Source organism: Somniosus microcephalus, chromosome 3 (genome assembly GCF_052327205.1).
Source record: "Somniosus microcephalus isolate GS21.2 chromosome 3, FLI_Smic_1.0, whole genome shotgun sequence".
Classification (NCBI taxonomy): Eukaryota; Metazoa; Chordata; class Chondrichthyes; order Squaliformes; family Somniosidae; genus Somniosus; species Somniosus microcephalus.
In genome coordinates this window covers 95,400,357-95,427,246 of record NC_140989.1, presented here as the reverse complement: position 1 = coordinate 95,427,246, position 26,890 = coordinate 95,400,357, and the positions used below count along the sequence as shown (strand labels likewise).

The 26,890-nt window shown below is 47.0% G+C and overlaps 1 protein-coding gene across 11 annotated transcripts in view; it reads right to left on the bottom strand.

Moving 5' to 3' along the window:
- cfap36 (cilia and flagella associated protein 36) overlaps positions 1-26,890 on the bottom strand; it is a 187,801-nt gene that overhangs the window by 94,101 nt on the left and 66,810 nt on the right. For 10 of the 11 annotated variants that reach the window (XM_085981392.1, XM_085981387.1, XM_085981389.1 and 7 more), the window contains one exon: positions 7,672-7,759. In XM_085981392.1, coding sequence (XP_085837518.1) covers positions 7,672-7,759 — 88 coding nt within the window. Of the gene's footprint in view, positions 1-7,671; positions 7,760-24,299; positions 24,430-26,890 lie in introns of all 11 variants that reach the window. The other variant, XM_085981393.1, reaches the window with a different exon arrangement.

Genomic DNA, 26,890 nt, shown 5'->3' with positions numbered 1-26,890 from the left:
GGGAGGAGGTCCAGCATCTCGTGAAGTTGTGCGCCGATAACAACCTGGCCCTTAACATCAAGAAAACCAAAGAAATCATTGTGGACTTCAGGAAGTCGAAAGGCGGAAGTCACACCCCCATCCACATCAATGGGGCTGTGGTGGAAAGGGTGGACAGCTTTAAGTTCCTCGGAGTCCACATCACGGAAGACCTCTCCTGGTCCCTCAACACCTCCTCTCTGGTGAAGAAGGCCCAGCAGCGCCTATATTTCCTAAGGAGGCTGAAGGGATGTAACCTGTCACCCCTGATCCTCTCTAACTTTTACCACTGCACTATAGAGAGCATCCTGACAAACTGTATCACAGTATGGTATGGCAGCTGTAGCTACTATGACCGGAAAGCCCTGCAGCGGGTAGTCAAAACTGCCCAACGCATTACCGGCACCCGGCTACCGACCATAGAGCACATATACCAGAAACGCTGTCTACGGAGGTCACGGTCCAGCATCAAAGACCCTACCCACCCCAGCCACAGTCTGTTCGCCCTCCTGCCATCTGGGAGACGCTACAGATGCATTCGCACCCGTACGACCAGATTTAGGAACAGCTTCTTTCCCAGGGCTGTCATCCTACTGAACTCCACAAATAAACTCTAAAGCCTGCACATCTGCCAATGCACTTTATTATGGTTATGTTTATGTTAATATACTACAAGCCAAATGTATGTTGAATGTTTAAATGTCTTAATCCAAATGTACACTCTCGGGAGCCGCAAGCCTACATTTCGTTGTACTGCACATGTGCACTAACAATGACAATAAAAGTTGATTTGATTTGATTTGATTTGAAAGCCACTATTGAATCTGCCTCCACCACCCTTTCAGGCAGTGCATTCCAGATCATAATCACTCGCTGCGTAAAAAAGTTTTTCCTCATGTCACCTTTGGATCTTCTGCCAATCACCTTAGATCTGTCTCCTCTGGTTCTCGACCCTTCCACCAATGGGAACAGTTTCTCTCTGTCTACTCCATCTAGACCCCTCATGATTTTGAACTCCTCTATCAAATTTCCTCTCAATCTTTGCTCCAAGGAGAACAACCCCAGCTTCTCCAGTTTACCCACATGACTGTAATTCCTCATCCCTGAAACCATTCTTGTAAATCTTTTCTGCACCCTCTCTAAAGCCTTCAGAGCTTTCCTAAAGTGCGGTGCCCAGAATTGGACACAATACTCCAGTTGTGGCCGAACCAGTGTTTTATAAAGGTTCATCATAACTTCCTTGCTTTTGCACTCTATGCCTCTATTTATAAATCCTGTATGCTTTGTTAACCGCTTTCTCAACCTGCCCTGCCACCTTCAACAATTTGTGCACATATACCCCAAGGTCTCTCTGTTCCTGCACCCCCTTTAGGATTATACCCTTTAGTTTATATTGCCTCCCCTCGTTTTTCCCACCAAAATCTATCACTTCACACCGTCACACTCTTCTGCGATAAAATTTAATCGGCCACGTGTCCGCCCATTTCACCAGCCTGTCCATATCCTCCTCATTGTTCACTATACTTCCAAGTTTTGTGTCATCTGCAAATTTTGAAATTGTGCCCTGTACACCCAAGTCCATGTCATTAATATATATCAAGAAAAGCAGTCGTCCTAGTATCGACCCCTGGGGAACACCACTGTGTACCTTCCTCCAGTCCGAAAAACAACCGTTCACCACTACTCTCCGTTTCCTGTCACTTAGCCAATTTCATATCCATGCTGCCACTGTCCCTTTTATTCCATGGGCTTCAACTTTGCTGGCAAGCCTATTATGTGGCACTTTATCAAACACCTTTTGGAAGTTCACGTACACTACGTGAACCGCACTGCCCTCATGAACCCTCTCTGTTACCTCATCAAAAAACTCGATCAAGTTAGTTAAACACGATTTGCCTTTAACAAATACGTGCTGGCTTTCTTTAATTAATCCACAATTGTCCAAGTGACTGTTACCTTTGTCCCGGATTATCGTTTCTAAAAGTTTCCCCACTACCGAGGTTAAACTGACTGGCCTGTACACAGTGGTGTTCCCCAGGGATCGATACTAGGACGACTGCTTTTCTTGATATATATTAATGACATGGACTGGGGTGTACAGGGCACAATTTCAAAATTTGGGTTTATTCTTAAACCCTTTTGTGAACAAGGTTGTAACATTTGCAGTTCTCCAGTCCTCTGGCACCACCCCCGTATCTAAGGAGAATTGGCAGATTATGGCCAGTACCTCCGCAATTTCCTCCTTAACTTCCCTCAGCATCCTAGGATGCATCCCATCCAGTCCTGGTGACTTATCAACTTTAAGTACAGACAGCATTTCTAGTACCTCTTCATCAATTTTTATCTTAACTACCTCCTCTTTCACTGCGACTTTGGCAGCATCTTCTTCCTTGGTGAAGACAGTTGCAAAGTACTCATTTAGTACCTCAGCCATGCCCTCTGCCTCCATGCGTAGGTCTCCTTTGTGGTCTCTAATTGGCCCCACCCCTCCTCTTACTACCCGTTTACTACTTATATGCCTATAGAAGACTTTTGAATTCCCTTTTATGTTAGCTGCCAATCTATTCTCATACTCTCTTTGCCCCTCCTATCTTGTTTTTCACTTCCCCTCTGAACTTTCTATATTCAGCCTGATTCTCACTTGTATTCTCAACCCGACATCTGTCATACGTGCTCTTTTTCTGCGTCACCTTACTCTCTATCTCTTTCGTCATCCAGGGAGCTCTGGCTTTAGTTGCCCTACCTTTCCTCCTCGTGGGAATGCATCTCGACTGTACCCAAACCATCTCCTCTTTAAAGGCAGCCCATTGTTCTATTAAATTTTTGCCTGCCAATCTTTCGATTCCAAATTTACCCGGGCCAGATCCGTTCTCAACCCACTGAAATTTGCCTTCCTCCAATTAAGTATTTTTACTCTAGATTGCTCCCAACTCTCATTTTTCTAAACTTCAGAGAGTATAGGCCCATTCTACTCAATGGGCTCGATTTTCAGTGTGCCGTGGAGGCGGGTTTGGAGGCGTGCGGGGGGTTAAATTCCTGAAATCGGGGGTCCCGACCCCATCCTGCCTCCATGCCAGTTTCAAAGGAGGCGGGTACCCGTCCCGCACTGGGACCCGCCTACCCAAGGCGGGAAGGGATTAGTGCCAATTAACTGCCTGTTAACAGGTAGTTAACAGGCAGTTTTTAGCCTAATCCCTATTTTTAAGCTTGAACTGTGGGATTCCCGACGGCTCCAAACCACGGCAAGTTGGAGGAGTCGGGCTGTCGGGTTGAAGGGCTTGGAGGGGTCGAGATGTCGGTGTTCAGGTGAGTGACGTGTGCATGAGTGCAAAGGTAAGTGTGTTTGGTTGTCTAAAGTGATTAAATAAGTTTTACATACCTTTTCTTACCTTTTCAGCCTTCCTTCCTTTAGGTTCGGGGAGTCCCTCATCTCACCGGCATAGAAAGTGACAGCCTGCAGCTTTCTGTGCAGGAGAGATTTCTAACTGAGTCTGTGGAGAAGGACTCAGGTTAGAAGTAAGACTGTCAGTGTTTGACAGCTTCAAACAGCTGTGAAACACTGATATTTCATCTGTCAAAATGTCTTGACAGATGAAATTTCAGTCTGTGACGTCACCTGTTGCCAGGTGGCCATTAATTGGCCTGCTGAGCCCGCTGGGCGGGCTCAACAAGGTCAATCAAGTTAAAATCGCGTGGATTGGCCGCATCTCGATGGAGGCGGGACTACAACCCCGAAAGTTGTAGTCCCGCCTCCAACCCGACTTCTGAATGAAAATCCAGCCCAATGTCTCCTCATATGCCAACTCTCTCATCCCAGGAATCAATCTGGTGAACCTTTGTTGCACCCCCTCTATCCTTCCTTAGGTATGGAGACCAAAACTGTACACAATACTCCAGGTGTGGTCTCCCCAAAGCCCTGTACAGTTGCAGTAAGAATGCCTTACTCTTGTACTCCAATCCTTGTAATAAAGGCCAGCATACCATTTGCCTTCCTAATTGCTTGCTGTACCTGCATGTTAACTTTCTGTGTTTCGTGTACGAGGACACCCAAATCCCTCTGATCACCAACATTTAATAGTTTCTCACCATTTAAAAATTATTGTTTCTCTATTCTTTCTACAAAGTGAATAACCCCACATTTCCCCACATTATACTCCATCTGCCACCTTCTAGCCCACTCACTTAACCTGTCTATATCCCTTTACAGACTTTGGTGTTCTCCTCACAACTTACTATCCCACCTAGCTTTGTATCGCCAGCAAACTTGGATACATTACACTCAGTTCCTTCATCTAAGTCATTAAAATAGATTGTAAATAGCTGAGGCCCCAGCACTGATCCTTACGGCACCCCACTTGTAACAGACTGCCAACCTGAAAATGACCCTTTTCTACTCTCTGTTGTCTGTCCTTTACCCAATCCTCTATCCATGCTAATATATTACCCCCAACCCCATGAGCCCTTAACTTGCGTATCAACCTTTCGTGCAGCACCTTATCGAATGCCTTTTGAAAATCCAAATATACTACATCCACTGGTTCCCATTTATCTACCCTGCTAGTAATATTCTCACTCTAATAAATTTGTCAAACATGATTTCCCTTTCATAAAACCACGTTGACTCTGCCTAATCATATTATGATTTTCCAAGTGTCCTGTTAGCACTTCTTTAATAATGGATTCCAGCATTTTCCTAGTGACCGATGTCAGGCTAACTGGTCTGTAGTTCCCTGTTTTGTCTCTCTCTCTTTTCTTGAATAGTGGTGTTACATTTGCTAGTTCCAATATCTAGGGAATTTTGGAAGATCAGAACCCATGCATCCACTATCTTTTACAACCCTAGAATGTAGGCCATCAGGTCCAGGGGATTTGTCGGCTTTTAGTAACATTAATTTCTCCAGTATGTTTTCTTTACTATGATTAATTACTTTAAGTTCCTCACTGTTATTGCACCCTTCGGTCCCCACTATTTCTGGTATGTTTTTTGTGTCTTCTATTGTGAAGACAGATGCAAAATATTTGTTTAACATCTCTGAAATTTTCCTTATTCCCCATTATAATTTCTCCTGTCTCAGCCTCTAAGGGATCAATGTTTACTTTCGCTACTCTCTTCCTTTTTACATACTTTAGAAGCTCTTACAATCTGTTTCTATATTTCTTGCTAGTTTACTCTCACTAGTAATTATCTTATATTTATGATCCCTAGTTTTGGTCTCCCCCATAAGTGGAGGCATCCTCACCAAGTCCATCCCATCAAACCTCTCCATAATCCAAAATACCTCAAGTAACTCAACCCTCAGCCCTCTCTTTGCTAGAGAAAAGAGCCCCAGCTTGTTCAGTCACAGCAATGTAGATGTTGTCATTGAGCAAACTTCATTATAAATGTGGGCATAGGAATTTAAATGGGGAACGGTTACAAGAAATGTCACAACTGGAAGTCAAATTCTGCAAACTTGAGGTGCAAACAGATGCAAAATTTTGAAAGTATTAAAGTTAGATAGATGCACTTGAAGCTAGCAGTGACATTAAATATGGGTCACTGCAATAGTCAGTATTCCGCTCAAATACACAAGCCACTGCAGATAAGATCCACAGTTTTCACATTCAGTTGAAGAGATGGGACATTGTTCCTATACAAATTCATTAAGAATAGATGTTCTTCCACTAGAAATATTTAGCACAGCAGCTTGCTTTGTCCTACAAATTGTCAATTAAATTCTTCTTCTTCTTCTTCTTCTTCTTAGGCAGTCCCTCGGAACCGAGGATGACTTGCTCCCACATTAAAAATGAGTTCGCAGGTGACTGATGAGTCCAATGCGGGACCTACTGTCTCTGTCACAGGTGGGGCAGATGGTGGTTGAAGGGGCGGGTGAGTGGGGTGCTTGGGTTGACGTGCGCTCCTTGCGCTGCCTGCGCTTGGCTTCCGCTTGCTCCCGGCGAAGAGGCTCGAGGTGTTCGGTGCCTTCCCGGATACTTCTCCTCCACTTTCTGCAGTCTTGGGCCAGGGATTCCCAGGTGCCGGTGGGGATGTTACACTTTTTCAAGGAGGCTTTGAGGGTGTCCTTGAAGCATTTCCTCTGCCCACCTGGGGCTCTCTTGCCGTGCCGGAGCTCCGAGTAGAGCGCTTGTTTTGGGAGTCTCGTATCGGGCATGCGGACAATGTGACCTGTCCATCGGAGCTGATTTTAGCGTGGTCAAAGCTTCGATGCTGGGGATGTTGGCCTGAGCAAGAACACTGACGTTGGTGCGCCTATCCTGCCAATGGATTTGCAGGATCTTGCGGAGGCAGCGTTGGTGGTACCTCTCCAGTGCTTTGAGGTGCCTGCTGTACATGGTCCATGTCTCTGAGGCATACAGCAGGGCGGGTATCACTGCTGCCCTGTAGACCATGAGCTTAGTGCCGGGTTTGAGGTCCTGGTCTTCAAACACTCTCTTCCTCAGGCAACCGAAGGCTGCACTGGCACACTGAAGGCGGTGTTGGACTTCGTCGTCGACGTCTGCCCTTGTTGACAGTAGGCTCCCGAGGTATGGAAAGTGGTCCACGTTGTCCAAGGCCTTGTCGTGGATTTTGATAATCGGGGGGCAGCACTGTGTGGCAGGGGCAGGTTGGTAGAGGACCTTTGTCTTACGGATGTTTAGTGTAAGGCCCATGCTCTCGTACGCTTCGGTGAAGGTGTTGACGATGGTTTGGAGTTCGACCTCTGAGTGAGCGCAGACGCAAGCATCGTCTGCATACTGTAATTCGACGACAGAGGATGGGACGACCTTGGATCTGGACTGGAGGCGACGGAGGTTGAACAGTTTCCCGTTTGTTCTGTAAATTAGCTCCACTCCAGTGGGGAGCTTACTGAGGGTGAGATGGAGCATTACAGCAAGGAAGATCGAGAAGAGCATTGGTGCGATGACACAGCCTTGCTTGACCCCGGTTCGTATGTGAATTGGGTCTGTGGTGGAACCGTTGGTCAGGATCACGGCTTGCATGTCGTCGTGAAGCAGGCGGAGAATAGTGACAAACTTTTGAGGGCAGCCGAATTTGAGGAGGACACTCCATAATCCCTCACGGTTGACAGTGTCGAAGACCTTTGTGAGGTCAAAGGAGGCCATGTACAGCGGTTGGTGCTGTTCCCTGCATTTCTCTTGTAATTGACGTGCGGTGAAGATCATGTCCATTGTGCCCCTTAGTGGGCGGAATCCGCATTGCGACTCTGAGTGGAGCTCTTCGGCCACTGGGAGAAGGCGATTGAGAAGGATTCTTGCGATGACTTTCCCTGTGGCAGATAGCAGGGAAACTCCGCTGTAATTACCGCCAACGGTCTTGTCACCTTTCTTGAAACTAAGCTGGGGTTTACAGCGAGGTGACAAGTGGGTTTGTATCATGACACCGCTGATCAAACCACTTTCTATATTCATTAAAATAATCAGTTAATGAACAGAGAGAGTGGTTTGATCAGTTAATCAGTCTGGCTGGATAAAACCCAGCCGTGAAGGAACAATGTGCTAATACATTGTCCATTAGCTATTAGCAATTATATATTGGAAAGTTTGATAATCGTGTTGTTTTATATAGATGCTTTACCTTAGCTATTTCAGTAATTTTAGTAAATTATGAGTAGTATACTATGAACAGCAATACAATCTAACACATTTACTCACTTTAGCACTTCTCTCAATATCGTAAGTTCCTGTTGCTCCAGTTCACTGATCTTGTCTTCTCCATCTGTCAAACATTCAGGTAGAGCGCCTACCAAGGAAAGAAACAAAAGTCTTTTTATAGTCAATTTGTAAACGCCCAACATTTCCTTATTATGAGCCAATCTACCACTAGTATTTCAAGGGGGAAAATTTGGGTTGTCCGGGGGGGGGGGGGGGGGGGGGGGACGCTAGCAGGGCGCAAAGCACCTAGCGCCCGGGCGCGGCGTCACTAATGCCTCCCGCGAAAATTCAGTAGGAGGTTAGCAGCGGCGGTAGCACCCCACTGCACTGCGCCTCCGGCGATGACGTCGTCACCGTGCGCAGCATCCCGGCCGCAAACGTCGGTCGCATCCCCTGACCTACTGCCGGACGATATGTCCGACAGGGTCAGGGTGGCGTTTTTGCGGTGCCACTAAATAAAGGGCAGGTGCTGGGCAGCCATTTTTTTTGGGCCACCTGCCAGCACCTGCCCCCTTTCACCTCCTCATGCGGGGTGCCGGCCGCGATCGGTCAGCCTGGCATTCCTCTTGCGTGCTGAGCTCTTTTCCCGGCACCCTGCTCCCCGAGGTGGTCCAGCAGGTAATACTGCGGCGCTACATGCCAACGCGCGTGGCGCTGTTGCACGTAGTGTCGCGATATTGAATGGTAGAGCCCCAAGAGGGAGGGGGAGCGCTTCCAGTAGTGCCCCGCCTCCTGCTTGGGGTGTGAGCCAATTTCCCCCTCCGCCCAGTCTATTAACAAAAAGTTTAATACATTAACTGCAACAGTTCTACTTAGCTATTATTTCATCATAAGAAAGGTCATTTGGCAGATCAAATCTGATCCATGCAAAGCTCATGTATGGTTATTGTATCATAGATTTCCTTTTCACATCACCTGCTGATTCTCTACTTTAAGGAGTAATGCATTGCATCCTCTACCTTTCCCTATCCTCTCAGAGGCTGGAGAGTGGAGATCGCGGGAGTGGTTTACAGGTAAGTTTGGTGGGCCGGGGGGTGAAGCACTCCTGCTCTTACTGGCCCAATAGCAGTGCTGGAAAGGCACTTACCTGCTGGATCTGGCAGTCCTCGCCTCCCTTTTTCTGCCAGAATAAAATTAAAAAGGGAGGTAAAATCTGTGGCTCGCAATCTCATTCAAATATTTAAATGATCAACCTGCCCCCTGGGAGCAGGTTGGTTGCCCCCCCAACGCCCCCCCCCCCCCGTCCCACTTCTGTTATAATCAGAAGTGGGCAGATTGGGTTCAAAATTGAGATTTGTAACAGTTTAACATCCCACCCGACCCAAACCTACCCATTTTTGCCCTGGGGTGGAAACTATCAGATCCTGGAGATTTGCCTATCAAGAGGTAATGATAAATTTATACAAAGCTTTGGTTATGACACATTTGGAGTATTGTGTGCAGATTTGGGCAACCATTATAAAAAGGACATTAGGACCATAGAGAGCATACAAGGTAGATACACCAAGGTGATGCCAAGGAAGGGAAACTAGTAATGAAGACAGACTGAGATACTGGGAGCTATTTCCACTGGAGCAAAGAAAGCTAAAAGAAAATCTAAGAGGTTTTTAAAATTATGTAGGGCTCTAGTAGGGTGTACCACTTGGTTGGGGAGTCAATGACAAGCGGTAATCAAAATAAGATTGTCACTAAGAAAGAAGGAAAGACTTGCATTTATATAGCGCCTTTCACAAGCACTGGACATCTCAAAGCGCTTTACAGCCAATGAAGTACTTTTGAAGTGGAGTAACTGTTGTAATGTGGGAAACGCGGCAGCCAATTTGCACTCAGCAAGCTGACAATGACCAGATAATCTGTTTTTGTTATGTTGGTTGAGGGATAAGTATTGGCCAGGACACCGGGGAGAACTCCCCTGCTCTTCTTCGAAATAGTGCCATGGGATCACCCGAAAGATGGCACCTCCGACAATGCAGCGCTCCCTCAGCACTGCACTGCAGTGTCAGCCTAGCTTTATGTGCTCAAGTCGCTGGACCTTCTGACTCAGAGGCGAGTGTGCTACCAACTGAGCCACAGCTGACACAGGACTTAAATGGTTTATCACAAGGGTATTGTTAAGGGAGAGATCACTGCATCTTTTAAGAGATAAATATTTGAAGCAGAGGAAGATGCACAGTTGTGGGTAGATACATCAAGGCTGCTGGGTTAATTTTGGATTACTCCAGCAAAGGGCCAGCATAGACACAATGGGCAGGATTTTCATTGGGCCGTGAAGGCGGGGTTGGAGGCGTGTGGGGGGTTAAAAATCCCGAAATCGGGGGGGCACGAACCCATCCCGCCTCCATGCCAGTTTCAAAGGAGGCGGGTACCCGACCCGCACTGGGACCCGCCTCTCTGAGGCGGGAAGGGGATTAGTGCCAATTAACTGCCTGTTAACAGATAGTTAACAGGCAGCTTTTAGCCTAATCCCTATTTTCATTGTTGAAATGTGGGATTCCCGACGGCTCCAAACCACGCCAAATTAGCGAGGCGGGCCGTCGGGATGAAGGGCTTGGAGGGGTCGAGATGTCCGGTGTTCAGGTGAGTGATGGGTGCATGAGTGCAGAAGTAAGTGTGTTTGGTGTGTTTAAAGAAGTTTTACTTACATTTACATACCTTTACAGCCTTCCTTCCCTCAAGTCTCGGGAGTCCCTCATCTCATTGGCACAGAAAGCAGAATGGCCGCGATCTGTCAAAAGTTTCAGCATTCAGCTTTCTGTTCCGGGGAGATCTCTAAATCATCCGGACAGGAAGTAATTAACTTGGAGTACAGATTGTCAGTGTTTGACAGCTTCAAACAGCTGTGAAATGCTGCTATTTCATCTGTCAAAAGGTCTTGACAGGTCACCTGTTGCCGGGTGGCCCTTAATTGGACTGCTGAGCCCGCTGGGCGGGCTCAACAAGGTCAATCAAGTCAAAATCGCGTGGGTTGGCTAGAACTCGATGGAGGCGGGACTGCAACCCCGAAAGTTGTAGTCCCGCCTCCTACCCGACGACTCAATGAAAATCCAGCCCAATGGGTCGAATGGCTTTCTTCTGTACTGTAAACTTCTCCTATGGATCTATTATGAAGTGACCTAAAAATTCAAGTGTTTGTTCAGTACTCCTCCTTTGAAATATGTCAGTTTTCATTTAGAAAGGTTTAAAATAGCTTTTTAGATATGTTTTGTTTTGCTTCCAGCTGTAGCTAGTCTTCATGATCATTTCTCCACCTTAGAACTGAGATATTTTACAAGTGCAGCTCACAGGCACTTTTGCAGAAACTGTTTGTCTCTAATTTAGTTTACTTTTACTTTTGGTATTTAACTTCTTGTTTTGTTCATCTGTAATTCCATGGTATCCATTGTATACACAAGTAACTTCCCGTATCTCTTAAGGTTCATAACATTTTACATCAGGGACACACACCGATGGCCCCATAAACTGTCTACCTTGGTAGTATATGTCATCAATCTAAATTGGCTATTAATTATTGGTCCATTTCACTTGAAAGCACATGCCATAAAGGATTTTTTTTGTGCAGTGTTAGATGTTGCAAGTTCTTATTCTGAGTAATGATGAAGTACGTTTCTGGCATTTTCACGCACTATGCTGCATCTATCAGCTTGGAAAATGACAGTATCTGTAGACAAATGTCAGTTTCTGGAAGAATTTAAGCACACCTCTTATTCCACAGTAGCATTCCTGCTGGGAAGTAAACTAATCATTTCATAGGGAAATGTAGGTATTGATCTGTTTGCTGAAGGCTCATCTTAGTTATCTACCAGAAGGCATTTAAAACTTCATCATTTACATTAAATTCTGAACTAACAAAGTGGAAGTCTGTTGGTTAGCAGAATACACTGATTCTTACAAATGATACTGGGAGTGAATTTTGATAAATCAACTACAGTTCTTTTATCAAAATAAACACGACAAAATGAAGCATACTACACATACATTTACTGATTGCACATCCAATTTATATCCCTTTCTCATCTCTTATATTTCTTGAAAGAAAGAGCTTCTAAGTAATCCATGTTGTATCTTTGTAGGAATTGTGGGCAATTGTTGAATCTGCATTACTTACATACTGCACATACTTTCTAATCCCACTTTCAGAGTTTGAATCTAATATAGAATTTCGTTCAACGCATCCCTAACATTTAAATGCAATGTTCTGATATACAATGAAAATAGATATCCTACAGCTTTTCATGGAATCTTACAGCACAGGAGGCCATTCAGCCCACCATGCTTGTGGCAGCTGTTTAAAAGAGCTATCTAATTAGTCCCACACCCCCACTCTTTCCCCATAGCCCTGTAATTTTTTTCCTTTTGACACAGATCTAAAACGGACACGGTTTTGCATATTTACAGAAATACTGAAGATGTGCAAAATAGATTTGCATCCAATTTGGAACGAAATGAAGAATGGAAATTTTAATGTTCTGTCAAGCAGACCTTGCCTACTCTATCATGCAATGTTCAGTGATATATTGGCCCAGATTTTGCGGTCGGCAGAGTAACGAAGGATTACACCGCCGGTAACCGAACCAAATGCGCATTTACCTGCTGGGAACCCTCCTCTGAGAAGTTGCTGTCAGACACTAGAGTAGAAGGCAGCGTAGTGTCCCACTGCACTGTGTGCGGAAGCGTACCTGGGATTACGTGGGCTGGTGCACCAATCAGTAAACAGATGGTCTCTCATTAATACTATTAGAGATCGTAGGGCTATTCTCCATTTAAACTTCAGTACTTCAAAAATATACTTAAATTTGTGATTTTGGAGTCTGGGGTGTTTCAAAAAAAAGTATGGGGTACAATTTCTTAATTATCTTGTCAAGAGGTATCCCCTTACAAGCGGGCTGCAGCAAGGCCAGGAGGAAAGGGTAGCTTGGGGGCCAGCTTCCCAGAGGGGGAGTTCCCGTGCGAGCAGGATTGCACAAGGGTGAATAGTAAATATTGTTGTTGTAAAGATGTGTTCACTGATTATTGATAAATTTATTAATTCACTTCGGAAAATTTTGTACGGTCTCTCATTCCTGGCAGACTTCACCACGCTCCTTACCATTGCCAACACGCTCTCAGGCACCCTTGCCATTGCACCTATGATCTCCGTGTGCCTCCCCATCGAGGTCCTCATCTGAGTCCTGTGCAGCAAAACGCGTGTGTGAACTGCCCCTCCGGGGAGCTGGCTCCCGAGCTACCCTTTCCCCCTGGCCTTGCTGCAGTCTGCTCGTTCCTGGTGCAGCACCCTGTGCAGATCCCACTACTATACTAGCCTCTAAAGAACGCATAGTGCCAGCATCTGAGCTGGCGCCTGCGGTTGAGACATGGGGCTAGATTTTCAGGGAGCCATAAGGCGGGGTTTCAGGCATGTGGGGGGGGGGGGGGGGGGGGGGGGAGGGGAAATCCCGAATTTGGGGATCCCGACACCATCCCGCCCAAAACCCCGCCCCACGTAAGTTTCAGGGGCGGTGGGTACCCGCCCCGCACTGGGACCCGCCGAAACCAGGCGGGAAGGGATTAGTGCCAATTAACTGCCTGTTAACAGGTAGTTAACAGGCAGTTTTTAGCCTAATCCCTATTTTGAGGGGTTTTGTGTGGGTTTCCCGACGGCTCCAAACCACGCCAGGTAGAGCAGGCGGGCCGTCGGGTTGAAGGAGTTGGAGGGGTTGCGATGTCGGCGCTCAGGTGAGTGATGGGTGCATGAGTGCAAAGGTAAGTGTGTTTGGTGTGTCTAAAGTGTGTAAAGAACTTTCACTTACCTGTACTTACCTTAACAGCCTTTCTTCCTGTAGCCGTCGGGAGCGCATCACTCAGCCGGAACCGAAAGCTGAATGGCTGCGATCTGTCAAAAGTGGCAGCCTTCAGCTTTGAGTGCTGCTGAGAGTTCTAACTGAGTCTGTGCAGAATGACTCAGCTTAGAACTCAGAGTGTCAGTGTTTCACAGCTTCAAACAGCTGTGAGACACTGATATTTCATCTGTCAAAGACAGATGAAATTTCAGCCTCTGACGTCACCTGTTGCCGGGTGGCCCTTAATTGGCCTGCTGAGCCCACTGGGCGGGCTCAACAAGGTCAATCAAGGGAAAATTGCACGGATTGGCCGGACATCGAAGTAGGCGGGTCAAAAACCCGAAAGGGGAAGTCCCGCTTTCTTCCCTACAGGTTCGGCAAAATCTACCCCATGCAGTGATGCGGTGTGTTCTTCCTCCTCCTCCTCTTCTCCCGCATCGCTCTCAACGGTGCCCTCAGGGACAGGCTGCTCCGGTGCTTGCTCATTATCTGAAAGCATAAAGGCACGAGAGATGGGTTAAGGTGAGGGGAGGGGGGCAGGAAGGGAGAAATGCATGCATACAGCATGATTAGCTGGAAAGTGCGAAAGGCTTGTGGGATGAGGGGGAAGCGGGATGTGAGAAGAAGGAGTGGGGATGAACATACCGTTGTTGTCCCCAAGGGGGGGGTCAACGTCGCCGGTGGCCACGGCACCCAACACCTGGCACCCAATAATCTCCAGCACTCTATTTTCCAGCGCAGACAGAGGTTGGGTGTCAGCTTGTCCCCTGCCTGTGCGCTCCTGCTCCCTCCTGTTGTGAGCCACTTTGGCCTGCAAGAGAAAGGAAAGTGTGTAAGTGTGGAGCAATGTGTTTGGGTGATGTACCTGCCATAGTTGAATAGCTGTCATTGTGTGCAAGGTGTGAGATGTGGGTGTGAGTGTTGGTAGGTAGAGATTGTTGGTAGGTGAGTGCTCATGGTATGGTGCTCTGGCCAGTGTGTGCAGGCTGTGGTTCAGGCATGTAGCATTTGTTGAGGCATTGACTCACCCTGACCAACCGAGTGAGGTCGTTAAATTTCTTCCTGCACTGTGTATGGGTCCTGGGGACCAGAGTGTTGCCTGAGACCTGATCAGCAACCTCCCTCCACATGGCATGGAAGACTTGCGGCGAGGGCCTCCTGCCACTTGCCGGGTAGAGCACTGCCCTCCGTCTCTCCACCGTGAACACCAACTCCTCCAAGGATTGGTCCGAAAATCTGCGGGCTCTCTCCCTGGGGCGTGGATCTGCCATGAGTACAGCTGGTTGAGTCGTCTGGCTCCTTGGACTTGGTCTGCTCCTGCTTGCTGACACAGGTTCACAGGCAGCAATGCTGAGAATGAGGTTCTGCAGCATGAATGAACCTCCCCTTTAAGAACTGGAAAGAGCCTGTGGCAGCAATTAGACTGCATCTGATATTGGTTAGCGTTCTGAGTGTAATGCCACTGAGCTAGGCCGTTAGCGCTTGATTTAGCGCTCCCATCCTTTCAGCGATGACGATGAATTTTGCATGCAGCAAGATTCATTCGCACTTGGTGCTAAATCTCAAACTTTTCTAAAGTTACTGCCCATTCCTGGGCTATAATGAATTTCTTGCCCATAGTCTTAAGTTTATTTCTGTAAGTTAGTTAATAGATTTTTTTAAAATTCATTGATGGGATGTGGGCGTCGCTGGCTGGCTAGGCCTGCATTTAGTGCCCATTCCTAATTGCCCTTGAGAAGATGGTGGTGAGCCGCCTTCTTGAACCGCTGCAGTCCATATGGTGTAGGTACACCCACAATGCTGTTAGGAAGGGAGTTCCAGGATTTTGGCCCAGCGACAGTGAAGGAACGGCGATACAGGTCCAAGTCAGGATGGTGTGTGGCTTGGAGGGGAACTTGTAGGTGGTGATGTTCCCATGCGTCTGCTGCCCTTGTCCTTCTAAGTGGTAGAGGTCGCGGGTTTGGAAGGTGCTGTTGAAGGAGCTTTGGCGGGTTGCTGCAGTGCATCTTGTAGATGGTACACACTGCAGCCACAGTGCACCGGTGGTGGAGGGAGTGAATGTTGAAGGTGGTGGTTGGAGTGCCAATCAAACGGGCTGCTTTATCCTGAATGGTGTCGAGCTTCTTGAGTGTTGTTGGAGCTGCACTCATCCAGGCAAGTGGAGAGTATTCCATCACACTCCTGACTTGTGCCTTGTAGATGGTGGAAAGGCTTTGGGGAGTCAGGAGGTGAGACACTCGCCGCAGAATTCCCAGCCTCTGGCCTGCTCTTGTAGCCACAGTATTTATATGGCTGGTCCAGTTCAGTTTCCGATCAATGGTAACCCCCAGGCTGTTGATAGTGGGGGATTCAGCGATGGTAATGCCATTGAATGTCAAGGGGAGATGGTTAGAGTCTCGCTTGTTGGAGATGGTCATTGCCTGGCACTTGTGTGGTGCGAATGTTAATTGCCACTTGTCAGCCCAAGTCTGAATGTTGTCCAGGTCTTGCTGCATATGGACACGGACTGCGTCAGTATCTGATGAGTCTCGAATGGTGCTGAACAGTGTGCAATCATCAGCGAACATCCCCACTTCTGACCTTATGATGGAGGGAAGGTCATTGATGAAACAGCTGAAGATGGTTGGGCCTAGGACACTGCCCTGAGGAACTCCTGCAGTGATGTCGTGTGATTGAGATGAATGACCTCCAACAACCACAGCCAACTTCCTTTGTGCTAGGTATGATTCCAACCAATGGAGAGTTTTTCCCTCGATTCCCATTGACTTCAGTTTTGCTAGGGCTCCTTGATACCACACTCGATCAAATGCTGCCTTGATGTCAAGGGCAGTCACTCTCACCTCACCTCTTGAGTTCAGCTCTTTTGTCCATGTTTGGACCAAGGCTGTAATGAGGTCAGGAGCTGAGTGGCCCTGGCGGAACCCAAACTGGGCATCAGTTAGCAGGTTATTGCTGAGTAAGTGCCGCTTGATAGCACTGTCGACGACACCTTCCATCACTTTGCTGATGATTGAGAGTAGACTGATGGGACGGTAATTGGCCGGGTCGGATTTGTCCTGCTTTTTGTAGACAGGGCATACTTGGGCAATTTTCCACATTGCCGGGTAGATGCCAGTGTTGTAGCTGTACTGGAACAGCTTGGCTAGGGGCGCAGCTAGTTCTGGAGCACAAGTCTTCGGTACTACTGTCGGAATGTTGTCAGGGCCCATAACCTTTGCAGTATCCAGTGTCTTCAGCCGTTTCTTGACATCACGTGGAGTGAATTGAATGGGCTGAAGACTGGCATCTATGATGCTGGGGACCTCAGGAGGAGGCCGATATGGATCATCCACTCGGCACTTCTGGCTGAAGATAGTTGCAAATGCTTCAGCCTTGTCTTTTGCACTCACGTGCTGGGCTCCACCATCATTGAGGATGGGGATATTTTTGGAGCCTCCTCCTCCTGTTAACTGTTTAATTGTTCACCACCACTCACGACTGGATGTGGCAGGACTGCAGAGCTTTGATTTGATCCGATGGTTGTGAGATCGCTTAGCTCTGTCTATCGCATGTTGCTTCCGTTGTTTGGCATGCAAGTAGTCCTGTGTTGTAGCCTCACCAGGTTGACCCCTCATTTTTCGGTATGCCTGGTGCTGTTCCCGGCATGCTCTCCTGCACTCTTCGTTAAACCAGGGTTGATCTCCCGGCTTGATGGTAATGGTAGAGTGAGGGATATGCCGGGCCATGAGGTTACAGATTGTGGTTGAATACAATTCTGCTGCTGCTGATGGCCCACAGCGCCTCATGGATGCCCAGTTTTGAGGTGCCAGATCTGTTCAAAATCTGTCCCATTTAGCACGGTGGTAGTGCCACACAACACGGTGGAGGGTATCCTCAACATGAAGACGGGACTTCGTCTCCCCAAGGACTGTGCGCTGGTCACTTCCACCAATGCTGTCATGGACAGATGCATCTGCAACAGGTAGGTTGGTGAGGACGAGATAAAGTAAGTTTTTCCCTCTTGTTGGTTCCCTCACCACCTGTCGCAGACCCAGTCTGGCAGCTATGTCCTTTAGGACTCGGCCAGCTCGGTCAGTTGTGGTGCTACCGAGCCACTCTTGGTGATGGACATTGAAGTTCCCCACCCAGAGGACATTTTGTACCCTTGCTACTCTCAGTGCTTCTTCCAATTGATGTTCAACATGAAGGAGTACTGATTCATCAGCTGAATCAGCAGGAGGTTTCCTTGCCCATGTTTGACTTGATACAATGAGACCTCATGGGGTCCTGAGTCAATGTTGAGGACTCCCAGGGCTACTCCCTCCCGACTGTATACCATGGTGCCACCACCTCTGGTGGGTCTGTCCTGCCGGTGGGACAGGACATACCCAGGGATGGTGATGGAGGTGTCTGGGACATTGGTTGTAAGGTATGATTCGGTAATTGTGACTATGTCAGGCTGTTGCTTGACTAGTCTGTGGGACAGCTCTCCCAATTTTGGCACAAGCCCCCAGATGTTGGTAGGGAGAACTTTGCAGGGTTGACAGGGCTGGGTTTGCCGTTGTCGTTTCCGGTGCCGAGGTCGATGCCGAGTGGTCCGTCCGGTTTTATTCTTATTGTTTTTCGTAGCGGTTGTTTACAACTGAGTGGCCTGCTAGGCCATTTAGAGTCAACCACATTGCTGTGGGTGTGGAGTCACATGTAGGCCAGACCAGGTAAGGACGGCAGATTTCCTTCCCTAAAGGACATTAGTGAACCAGATGGGTTTTTGCAACAATCGACAATGGTATCATGGTCGCCATGACTAAGATTAACATTTAATTCCAGAATTAAATTGAATTGAATTTAAATTCCACCAGCTGCTGTGGTGGGATTTGAACCCATATCCTCAGAGCATTTGACTGAGCCTCTGGCTTACTAGTCTAGTGACATAACCACTATGCCACCGCCTCCCCATGAGTCGAATCAATAGAGGCATGGCAGGGCACCTCAGTCCCGTGGAATGCACATCCTGTGCCATGTGGGAACTCCAGGACGTTTCCAGGTTTCAGAGCTTCAGCAACAGCTGGCGTCACTACGGTGCATCCGTGAGGCTGAGGGCTATGTGGATAGCACGTTTCAGGAAGTGGTCACCCCACAGCCTAAGAGTGTGCAGGCAGAGAGGGAATGGGTGACTGTCAGACAGACAAGGAGGACCAGGCAGGTCGTGCAGGAGTCCCCCGAGTGCATCTCACTCTCTAACCACTGGTGAGGGCAATGGTTCATCTGGGGAGTACAACCATAGCCAAGTCCACGGCACCACAGCTGGCTCAGCTGTACAGGGGGGAGGAGGAAGATCGGGAAAGCAATAGTGGTAATGTATTCGATAGTTAGGGGAACAGATAGGCGTTTCTGTGGCCACAGACGTGATTCCAGGATGGTACGTCGCCTCCCTGGTGCTAGGGTCAAGGATGTCACTGAGCGGCTGCAGAACATTCTGAGGGAGGCAGGGTGAACAGCCAGAGGTCGTGATTCATATTGGTATCAACGACATAGGTAGAAAGAAGGATGAGGTCCTGCAGGCAGATTTAGGGAGCTAGGAAAGAGATTAAAAAGCAGGACCTCAAAGGTAGTAATCTCCGGATTACTCCCGATGCCACAAGCTAGTGAGTATAGAAATAGGAGGATAGCGCAGATGAATGCATGGCTGGAGAGATGGTGCAGGAGGGAGGGCTTTAGATTCCTGGGACATTGGGTCCGGTTCTGGGGGAGGTGGAACCTGTACAGACTGGACGGGTTGCACCTCAACAGAGTTGGGACCAATATCCTCGCGGGGGGTGTTTGCTCGTGCTGTTGGGGAGGGTTTAAACTAATTTGGCAGGGGGATGGGCACCAGGGTGTACCATTAGAAGGCAGAAACAAAGTGCACAAAGGATTGGGAGTGACAGATAGCACTAGGAGTAAGAAATAGTAAGGTATTAGGTGGGATCAGACTAAGAGAGAATACAAGAAAGTCTAAGAAAGTGCATGTGTGTAAACGCACGAAGCGTGGTAAATAAGGTTGGTGAGCAGCAGGTGCAAATAGCCACATGGGAATATGGTGTTGTGGCGATAACGGAGACCTGGCTCAAAAAAGGGCAGGACTGAGTATTAAATATTCCTGGATATAAGGAGTTCAGGAAAGATAGTGAAGGAAAGAAAGGAGGTGGGGTGGCAGTATTGAACATAAGAACATAAGAAATAGGAGCAGAAGTAGGCCATTTGGCCCCTCGAGCCTGCTCCACCATTCAATAAGATCATGGCTGATCTGGTCTTGGCCTCAACTCCACTTTCCTGCCCGCTCCCCATAACCCTTGACTCCCTTATCGTTCAAAAATCTGTCTATGTCCATCTTAAATATATTCAATGACCCAGCCTCCACAGCTCTCTGAGGTAGAGAATTCCAAAGATTCACAACCCTCTGAGAGAAGAATTTCCTCCTCATCTCCGTTTTAAATGGGTGACCCCTTATTCTGAAACTATGCCCCCTAGTTCTAGGTTCCCCCATGAGGGGAAACATCCTCTCGGCACCTACCCTGTCAAGCCCCCTCAGAATCTTATACGTTTCAATAAGATCACCTCTCATTCTTCTAAACTCCAATGTGTATAGGCCCAACCTGCTCAACCTTTCTTCATAAGACAAACCCTTCATCTCCGGAATCAACCTCATGAACCTTCTCTGAACTGCCTCCAATGCAAGTATATCCCTCCTTAAATAAGGAGACCAAAACTGTATGCAGTACTCCAGGTGTGGTTTCACCAACGCCCTGTACAGTTGTAGCAAGACTACCCTACTTTTATACACCATCCCTCTTGCAATAAAGGCCAACGTTCCATTTGCCTTCCTAATTACTTGCAGTACCTGCATGCTAACTTTTTGTGTTTCATGTACAAGGACCCCCAGATCCCTCTGTACCGCAGCATTTTGTAGCCTCTCTCCATTTAAATAATAATTTGCTTTTTTATTTTTCCTACCAAAGTGGCTAACCTCACATTTTCCCACCTTATACTCCATCTGCCAATTTTTTTGCCCACTCACTTAACCTATCTATATCCCTTTGCAGATTCTTTGTGACCTTTTTACAACTTGTTTTCCCGCCTATCTTTGTATCATCAGCAAATTTGGCTACATTACACTCTGTCCCTTCATCCAAGTCATTAATATAGATTGTAAACAGCTGAGGCCCCAGCACTGATCCCTGTGGCATCCCACCAGTTACAGTTTGCCAACCTGAAAATGACCCATTTATCCCAAATCTGTTTCCTGTTAGTTAGGCAATCCTCTATCCATGCTAATAACCCCATGAGCTCTTATCTTGTGCAGTAACCTTTTATGTGGCACCTTATCGAATGCCTTCTGAAAATCCAAATACACTACATCTACTGGTTCCCCTTTATCCATCCTGCTTGTTACATCCTCAAAGAACTCTAGCAAATTTGTCAAACATGATTTCCCTTTAAGAACATAAGAAATAGGAGCAGGAGTAGGCCATTCGGCCCTTCGAGACTGCTCCGCCATTCAATAAGATCATGGCTGATCTTCTGCCTCAACTCCATTCACCGGCCCTATCGCCATATCCCTTGATGCCCTTACTAGTCAGAAATCTATCGACTTCTGTTTTGAATATACCCAATGACTGAGCCTCCACAGCCCTCTGGGGTAGAGAATTCCAAAGATTCACCACCCTCTATGTGAAGAAATTTCTTCTCATCTCAGTCCTGAATGGCCTACCCTTTATCCTGAGGCTGTGGGCCCTGGTTCTAGACTCCCCAGCCAAGGGAAACATTCTCCCAGCATCCATCCTATCAAGCCCTGTAATAATTTTGTGTGCTTCAATAAGATCCCCTCTCATTCTTCTGAATTCAAGAGAATACAGGCCTAGTTTATTCAATCTCTTCTCATACGACAGTCCCGCCATCCCAGGAATCAATCTCGTGAACCTTCATTGCACTCCCTCTATGGCAAGTATATCCTTCCTTAGGAAAGGAGACCAAAATTGTACACAGTACTCCAGGTGTGGTCTCACCAAGGCCCTATATAATTGGAGTAAGACTTCTTTACTCCTGTACTCAAATCCTCTTCTAATGAAGGCCAGCATACCATTTGCCTTCCAAATGGCTTGCTGCACCTGCACATTCACTTTCAGTGACTCATGTACAAGGACACCCAGGTCCCTTTGAGCATCTGCATCCCCCAATCTTTCACCATTTAGGAAATACTCTGCCTTTCTGTTTTTTCTACCAAAGTGGATAACTTCACATTTATCCACATTATATTCCATCTGCCATGTTCTCGCCCACTCACTGAGCCTGTCGAGATGCCCTTGAAGCCTCTTCACATCCTCTTCACAACTGACACTGCCACCTAGCTTTGTATCATCAGCAAATTTGGAAATGTTACATTTAGTCCCCTCATTCAAATCATTGATATAGATTGTGAGTAGCTGGGGCCCAATCACCGACCCTTGCGGTACCCCACTAGTCACAGCCTGCCATCCTGAAAAAGACCCGTTTATCCCTACTCTTTGTTTTCTGTCTGTTAATCAATTCTCAATCCATGCTAGTATATTACCCCCAATTCCATGTGCCCTAATTTTGTTCACCAACCTCTTGTGTGGGACCTTATCGAAGGTTCCCCTTTGTCTACTCCATTAGTTACATCCTTTCATAAAACCATGCTGACTCTGCTTGACTGTATTATGATTTTCTAAATGTCCTGCTACTACTTCCTTAATAATGGATTCCAGCATTTTCCCAATGACAGATGTTAGGCTAACTGGGTAGGGAGCGGTGGGAGTGGGGTGGGGGGTGGGGGAGGTTACTGGAAAGCAGTCAGGGAATCCGGGAGAACAGCAGGGCCGGTTTCATTGTCTCCGTATTTCTCTTTATGTCTCTTTTTTGCACTCTCTGCAAGGAAAAGTAACAGATGCTGCCCTTTTAAATATGTCTGTGTGACTTTGCCGTGATCTGGTTAGAGTTGCCATGGCAACAATTGTCGGTGTACCTGTCAAGGTTTTCTTGCAAACGTGTCCATAAAGTTACTTTACCTGATCTTATTCCTGGATATTTTCCCTACCAATCATACTGGGGACTTTGCTATCAACTGATTATTCGAAGGTCATATTTTTCTGTTATTCTTGATTATATGTGAGAAAGAAATATGAGGAAACACTTTTTTACACAGCGAGTGGTTAGGATCTGGAATGCGCTGCCTGAAAGGTCAGTGGAGGCAGATTCAATCGTGGCTTTCAAGAGGGAAATGGATAAGTACCTGAAGGAAAAAAAATTGCAGGGCTACAGGGAAAGGGCGAGGGAAGTTGGACTAGCTGAAGTGCTCTTGTAGAGAGCCGGCACGGGCTCGATGGGCCGAATGGCCTCCTTCTGTGCTGTAACTTTTCTAACTGGTCTATAGTTTCCTGCTTTCTGTCTCCCTCCTTTCTTGAATAAGAAGAATGTTACAGTGCTGGAGAGAGAGGATGTCCTGGAGGGGTCAAGGACAGAATCTATTTGGTTAGAGTTAAGAAATAACATAGGTGCCATTAAACTACTAGGTGTATTGCATAGGCCACCAACTAGTGGGAAGGATATAAAGGAGTAAATTTGCAGGGAAATTAAGGAGAGGTGCACAAACTATAAAGTAGTGATAATGGGGGGCTTCAACTATCCTAATATAGACTGGGAAAGTAACAGTGTAAAGGATTGAGAGGGGGAAGAATTTCTGAAATGTGTTCAGGAGAACTTTCTTGATCAGTACGTTTCCAACCCAACGAAGAAGGAGGCATTGCTGGATCTGGTTCTGGGGAATGAGGTAGGGCAAGTGGAGCAAGTGTCAGTCGGGGAACATTTAGGCAACAGTGATCATAGTATCATAAGGTTTAGATTAGCTATGGAAAAGGACAGGGAGCAATCTAGAGTAATAATATTTAATTGGAAGGTAGGTCAATTTCAGTTGGTAGAGAACGGATCTGGCCCAGGTAAATTGGAATCAAAGATTGGCATGCAAAACTGTAATAGAACTGTAATAGGAGATGGTTCAGGTACAGTCGAGGTACATTCCCACGAGGGGGAAAGGTAGGGCAACTAAAATCAGAGCTCCCTGGATGACGAAAGAGATAGAGAGTAAGGTGAAGCAGAAAAAGAGCACGTATGACAGATGTCAGGTTGAGAAAACAAGTGAGAATCAGGCTGAATATAGAAAGTTCAGAGGGGCAAAGAGAGAGTATGAGAATAGATTAGTAGCAAACATAAAAGTGAATTCAAAAGTCTTCGATAAGCATATAAATAATAAACGGGTAGTAATAGGAAGGTTGGGGCCGATTAGGGACCAAAAAGGAGACCTACACATGGAGGCAGAGGGCATGGTTGAGGTACTAAATGAGTACTTTGCATCTGTCTTCACCAAGGAAGATGCTGCCCAAGTCATGGTGAAAGAGGAGGTAGTGGAGATACTGGATGGGATAAAAATTGATAGAGGAGGTACTTAAAGTAGATAAGTCACCAGGACCGGATGGGATGCATCCTAGGATGCTGAGGGAAGTTAAGATGGAAATTGCAGAGGTACTGGCCATAATCTTCCAATTCTTCTTAGATACAGGGGTGGTGCCAGAGCACTGGAGAGTTGCAAATGTTACACCCTTGTTCAAAAAAGGGTGCAAGGATAAATCCAGCAACTACAGGCCAGTCAGTTTAACCTCGGTAGTGGGGAAGCTTTTAGAAACGACAATCAGGGACAAAATTAACAGCCACTTGGACAAGTGTGGATTAATTAAGGAAAGCCAGCATGGATTTGTTAAAGGCAAATCGTGTTTAACTAACCTGATCGAGTTTTTTTGATGAGGTAACAGGGAGGGTTGATGAGGGCAAATGTGGATGACGTGGTGTACCTAGACTTCGAAAAGGCGTTTGAGAAAGTGCCACATAATAGGCTTGCCAGCAAAGTTGAAGCCTGTGGAATAAAAGGGACAGTGGCAGCATGGATATGAAATTGGCTTAGTGACAGGAAACAAAGAGTAGTGGTGAACGGTTGTTTTTCTGACTGGAGGAAGGTATACAGTCATGTTCCCCTGGGGTCGGTTGTAGGACCACTGCTTTTCTTGATATATATTAATGACTTGGACTTGGGTGTACAGGGCACAATTACAAAATTTGCAGATGACACAAAACTTGGAAGTATACTGAACAGTGAGGAAGATAGTGATAGACTTCAAGAAGACATAGACAGACTGGTGAAATGGGCAGACATGTGACAGATGAAATTTAACGCAGAAAAGTGCAAAGTACATTTTGGTAGGAAGAACGAGGTGAGGCAATATAAACTAAAGGGTACAATCCTAAAGGGGGTGCTTGAACAGAGAGACCTGGGGGTATAAGTGCACAAATCATGGAAGGCGGCAGGGCAGATTGAGAAAGTGGTTAAAGTAGCATACGGAATCCTGGGCTTTATAGAGGCATAGAGTACAAAAGCAAGGAAGCTATGATGAACCTTTATAAAACACTAGTTCGGCCTCAACTGGAGTATTGTGCCCAATTCTTTAGGAAGGATGTGAAGGCCGTAGAGAGGGTGCAGAAAAGATTTACGAGAATGATTCCAGGGATAAGGAACATGTCTGCCCATTTCACCAGCCTGTCTATGTCTTCTTGAAGTCTATCACCATCTTCCTCACTGTTCACTCTACTTCCAAGTTTTGTGTCATCTGCAAATTTTGTGGATGGAGTAGAGAAGCTGGGGTTGTTCTCCTTAGAGCAGAAAAGGTTGAGAGGAGACCTGATAGAGGTGTTCAAAATCATGATGGGTCTAGACAGAGTAGATAGAGAGAAACTGTTCTCATTGGCAGAAGGATCGAAAATCAGAGGACACAGATTTAAGAACCAAAGGCAACATGAGGAAAAAGCTTTTTTACGCAGCAAGTGGTTAGGACCTGGAATGCACTGCTGAAATGGTGGTGGAAGCAGACTCAATCATGGCTTTCAAAAGGGAATTGGATAAGTACCTGAAGGAAAAAAATTTGCAGGGCTATGGGGAAAGGGTGGGGAAGTGGGACTAGCTGAAGTGCTCTTGCAGAGAGCTGGCATAGGCTTGACAGACCAAATGGCCTACTTGTGTGCTGTAACCATTCTATGGGCTGAATTTTACGAACCTCGGCGGGTCCGTGGCGGGCGACGTCGGTAGCGGGTCCCGACCCCGCTGCTGTCTCCATCCCGGTCTCTGAAATGAATTTACCGACATTGGGCTTATTAAACCCGCCTAGTGCGTTTCCCGGCCAATTAGAGGAAGCAGGTCTTGTGACGTCATTTCATGACGCGTCATCAGCCGGTTTCTTTAAAGGGACCATGGCCAACTTTCTTTTGACATTTGTGCTGTCAGCGTTCTACAGCATTGAGATGCTGCAAACACTGAAAAGCACTGCAGAGGTGCATGGCTGCAACCAGGCTCTCCCATGACTTCCTCCATATGCTTATGGAGGGAGTCACAGCACACAGGGAGGTCCTCTTCCCTTCCCATGGGTGGAAGAGACCTCCCAAGAAGATCAACACAGCCTGGTTGCACATTGCAGAGGAGGGCACAAGCAGAGATGTGGTGAGGAGGACCTGGATGCAGTGCCACAAACGTTGCCATGATCTCAGTAGATCACGAAACATTAGTACAAAGCCACACTCTACCTCATCCTGCTGTGCCTCTCATCAGATCCCCATCACTCCGCCTTCTCTACCCTGCTCCTGCACATCCTTACTTACACCAACTTACCTTGCACCTCCACCCATCCCTCTATCTACATTATCACATCCCCATCGCACTAGCCACCCCTCACACTCATCCTAGTGCAATCATACCAACTAACAACACACAAGGGTAGGCACTTGGGTGTTTTATGCAATGTTTATGTAAAATTTCTGTTAACGTGGTGTCAAACAGTGAAACCTTTATTTTCAACACTTTTCATTCTTGGACAGATTTGTGTGCACCTTTGGAAATGGCTTCGTGAGTTGCAGTGAATGGTGAGGCATAACGGTACCCCCCGCAATGGTGAGGAGTGTGAAAGGAATGGCTTGGGCATTGTAGGGATGCTTTATGGTGTTGGTGTGGGGTGGTGCCAATTTGGCACATCATGTGGCAGCCAGGGTGTACAGTGTCAAGTGAAGTAAATCTGGCCATGATGAGGCTATCCCTGGCCTCCCGGTCAGCAATGTAGTTGGGTGCTGATGCCCTGTGTCCTTTGCAGCATCAGTTGATTGTGGAGAAGTTGGTGTTGTTGTTGGTAATGCTGGTGTACCTGGTGATGCTGGTGTGCCTGGTGATGCTGGTGTTGGGGTTGATCGTGGTGGGATTCTGAGGAGCAAGGTGAGAGAGTTTCAAGGGCACCCATGCTGATGGAATAGATGGCAGGTGAAGTAGAGATGACAGAAGC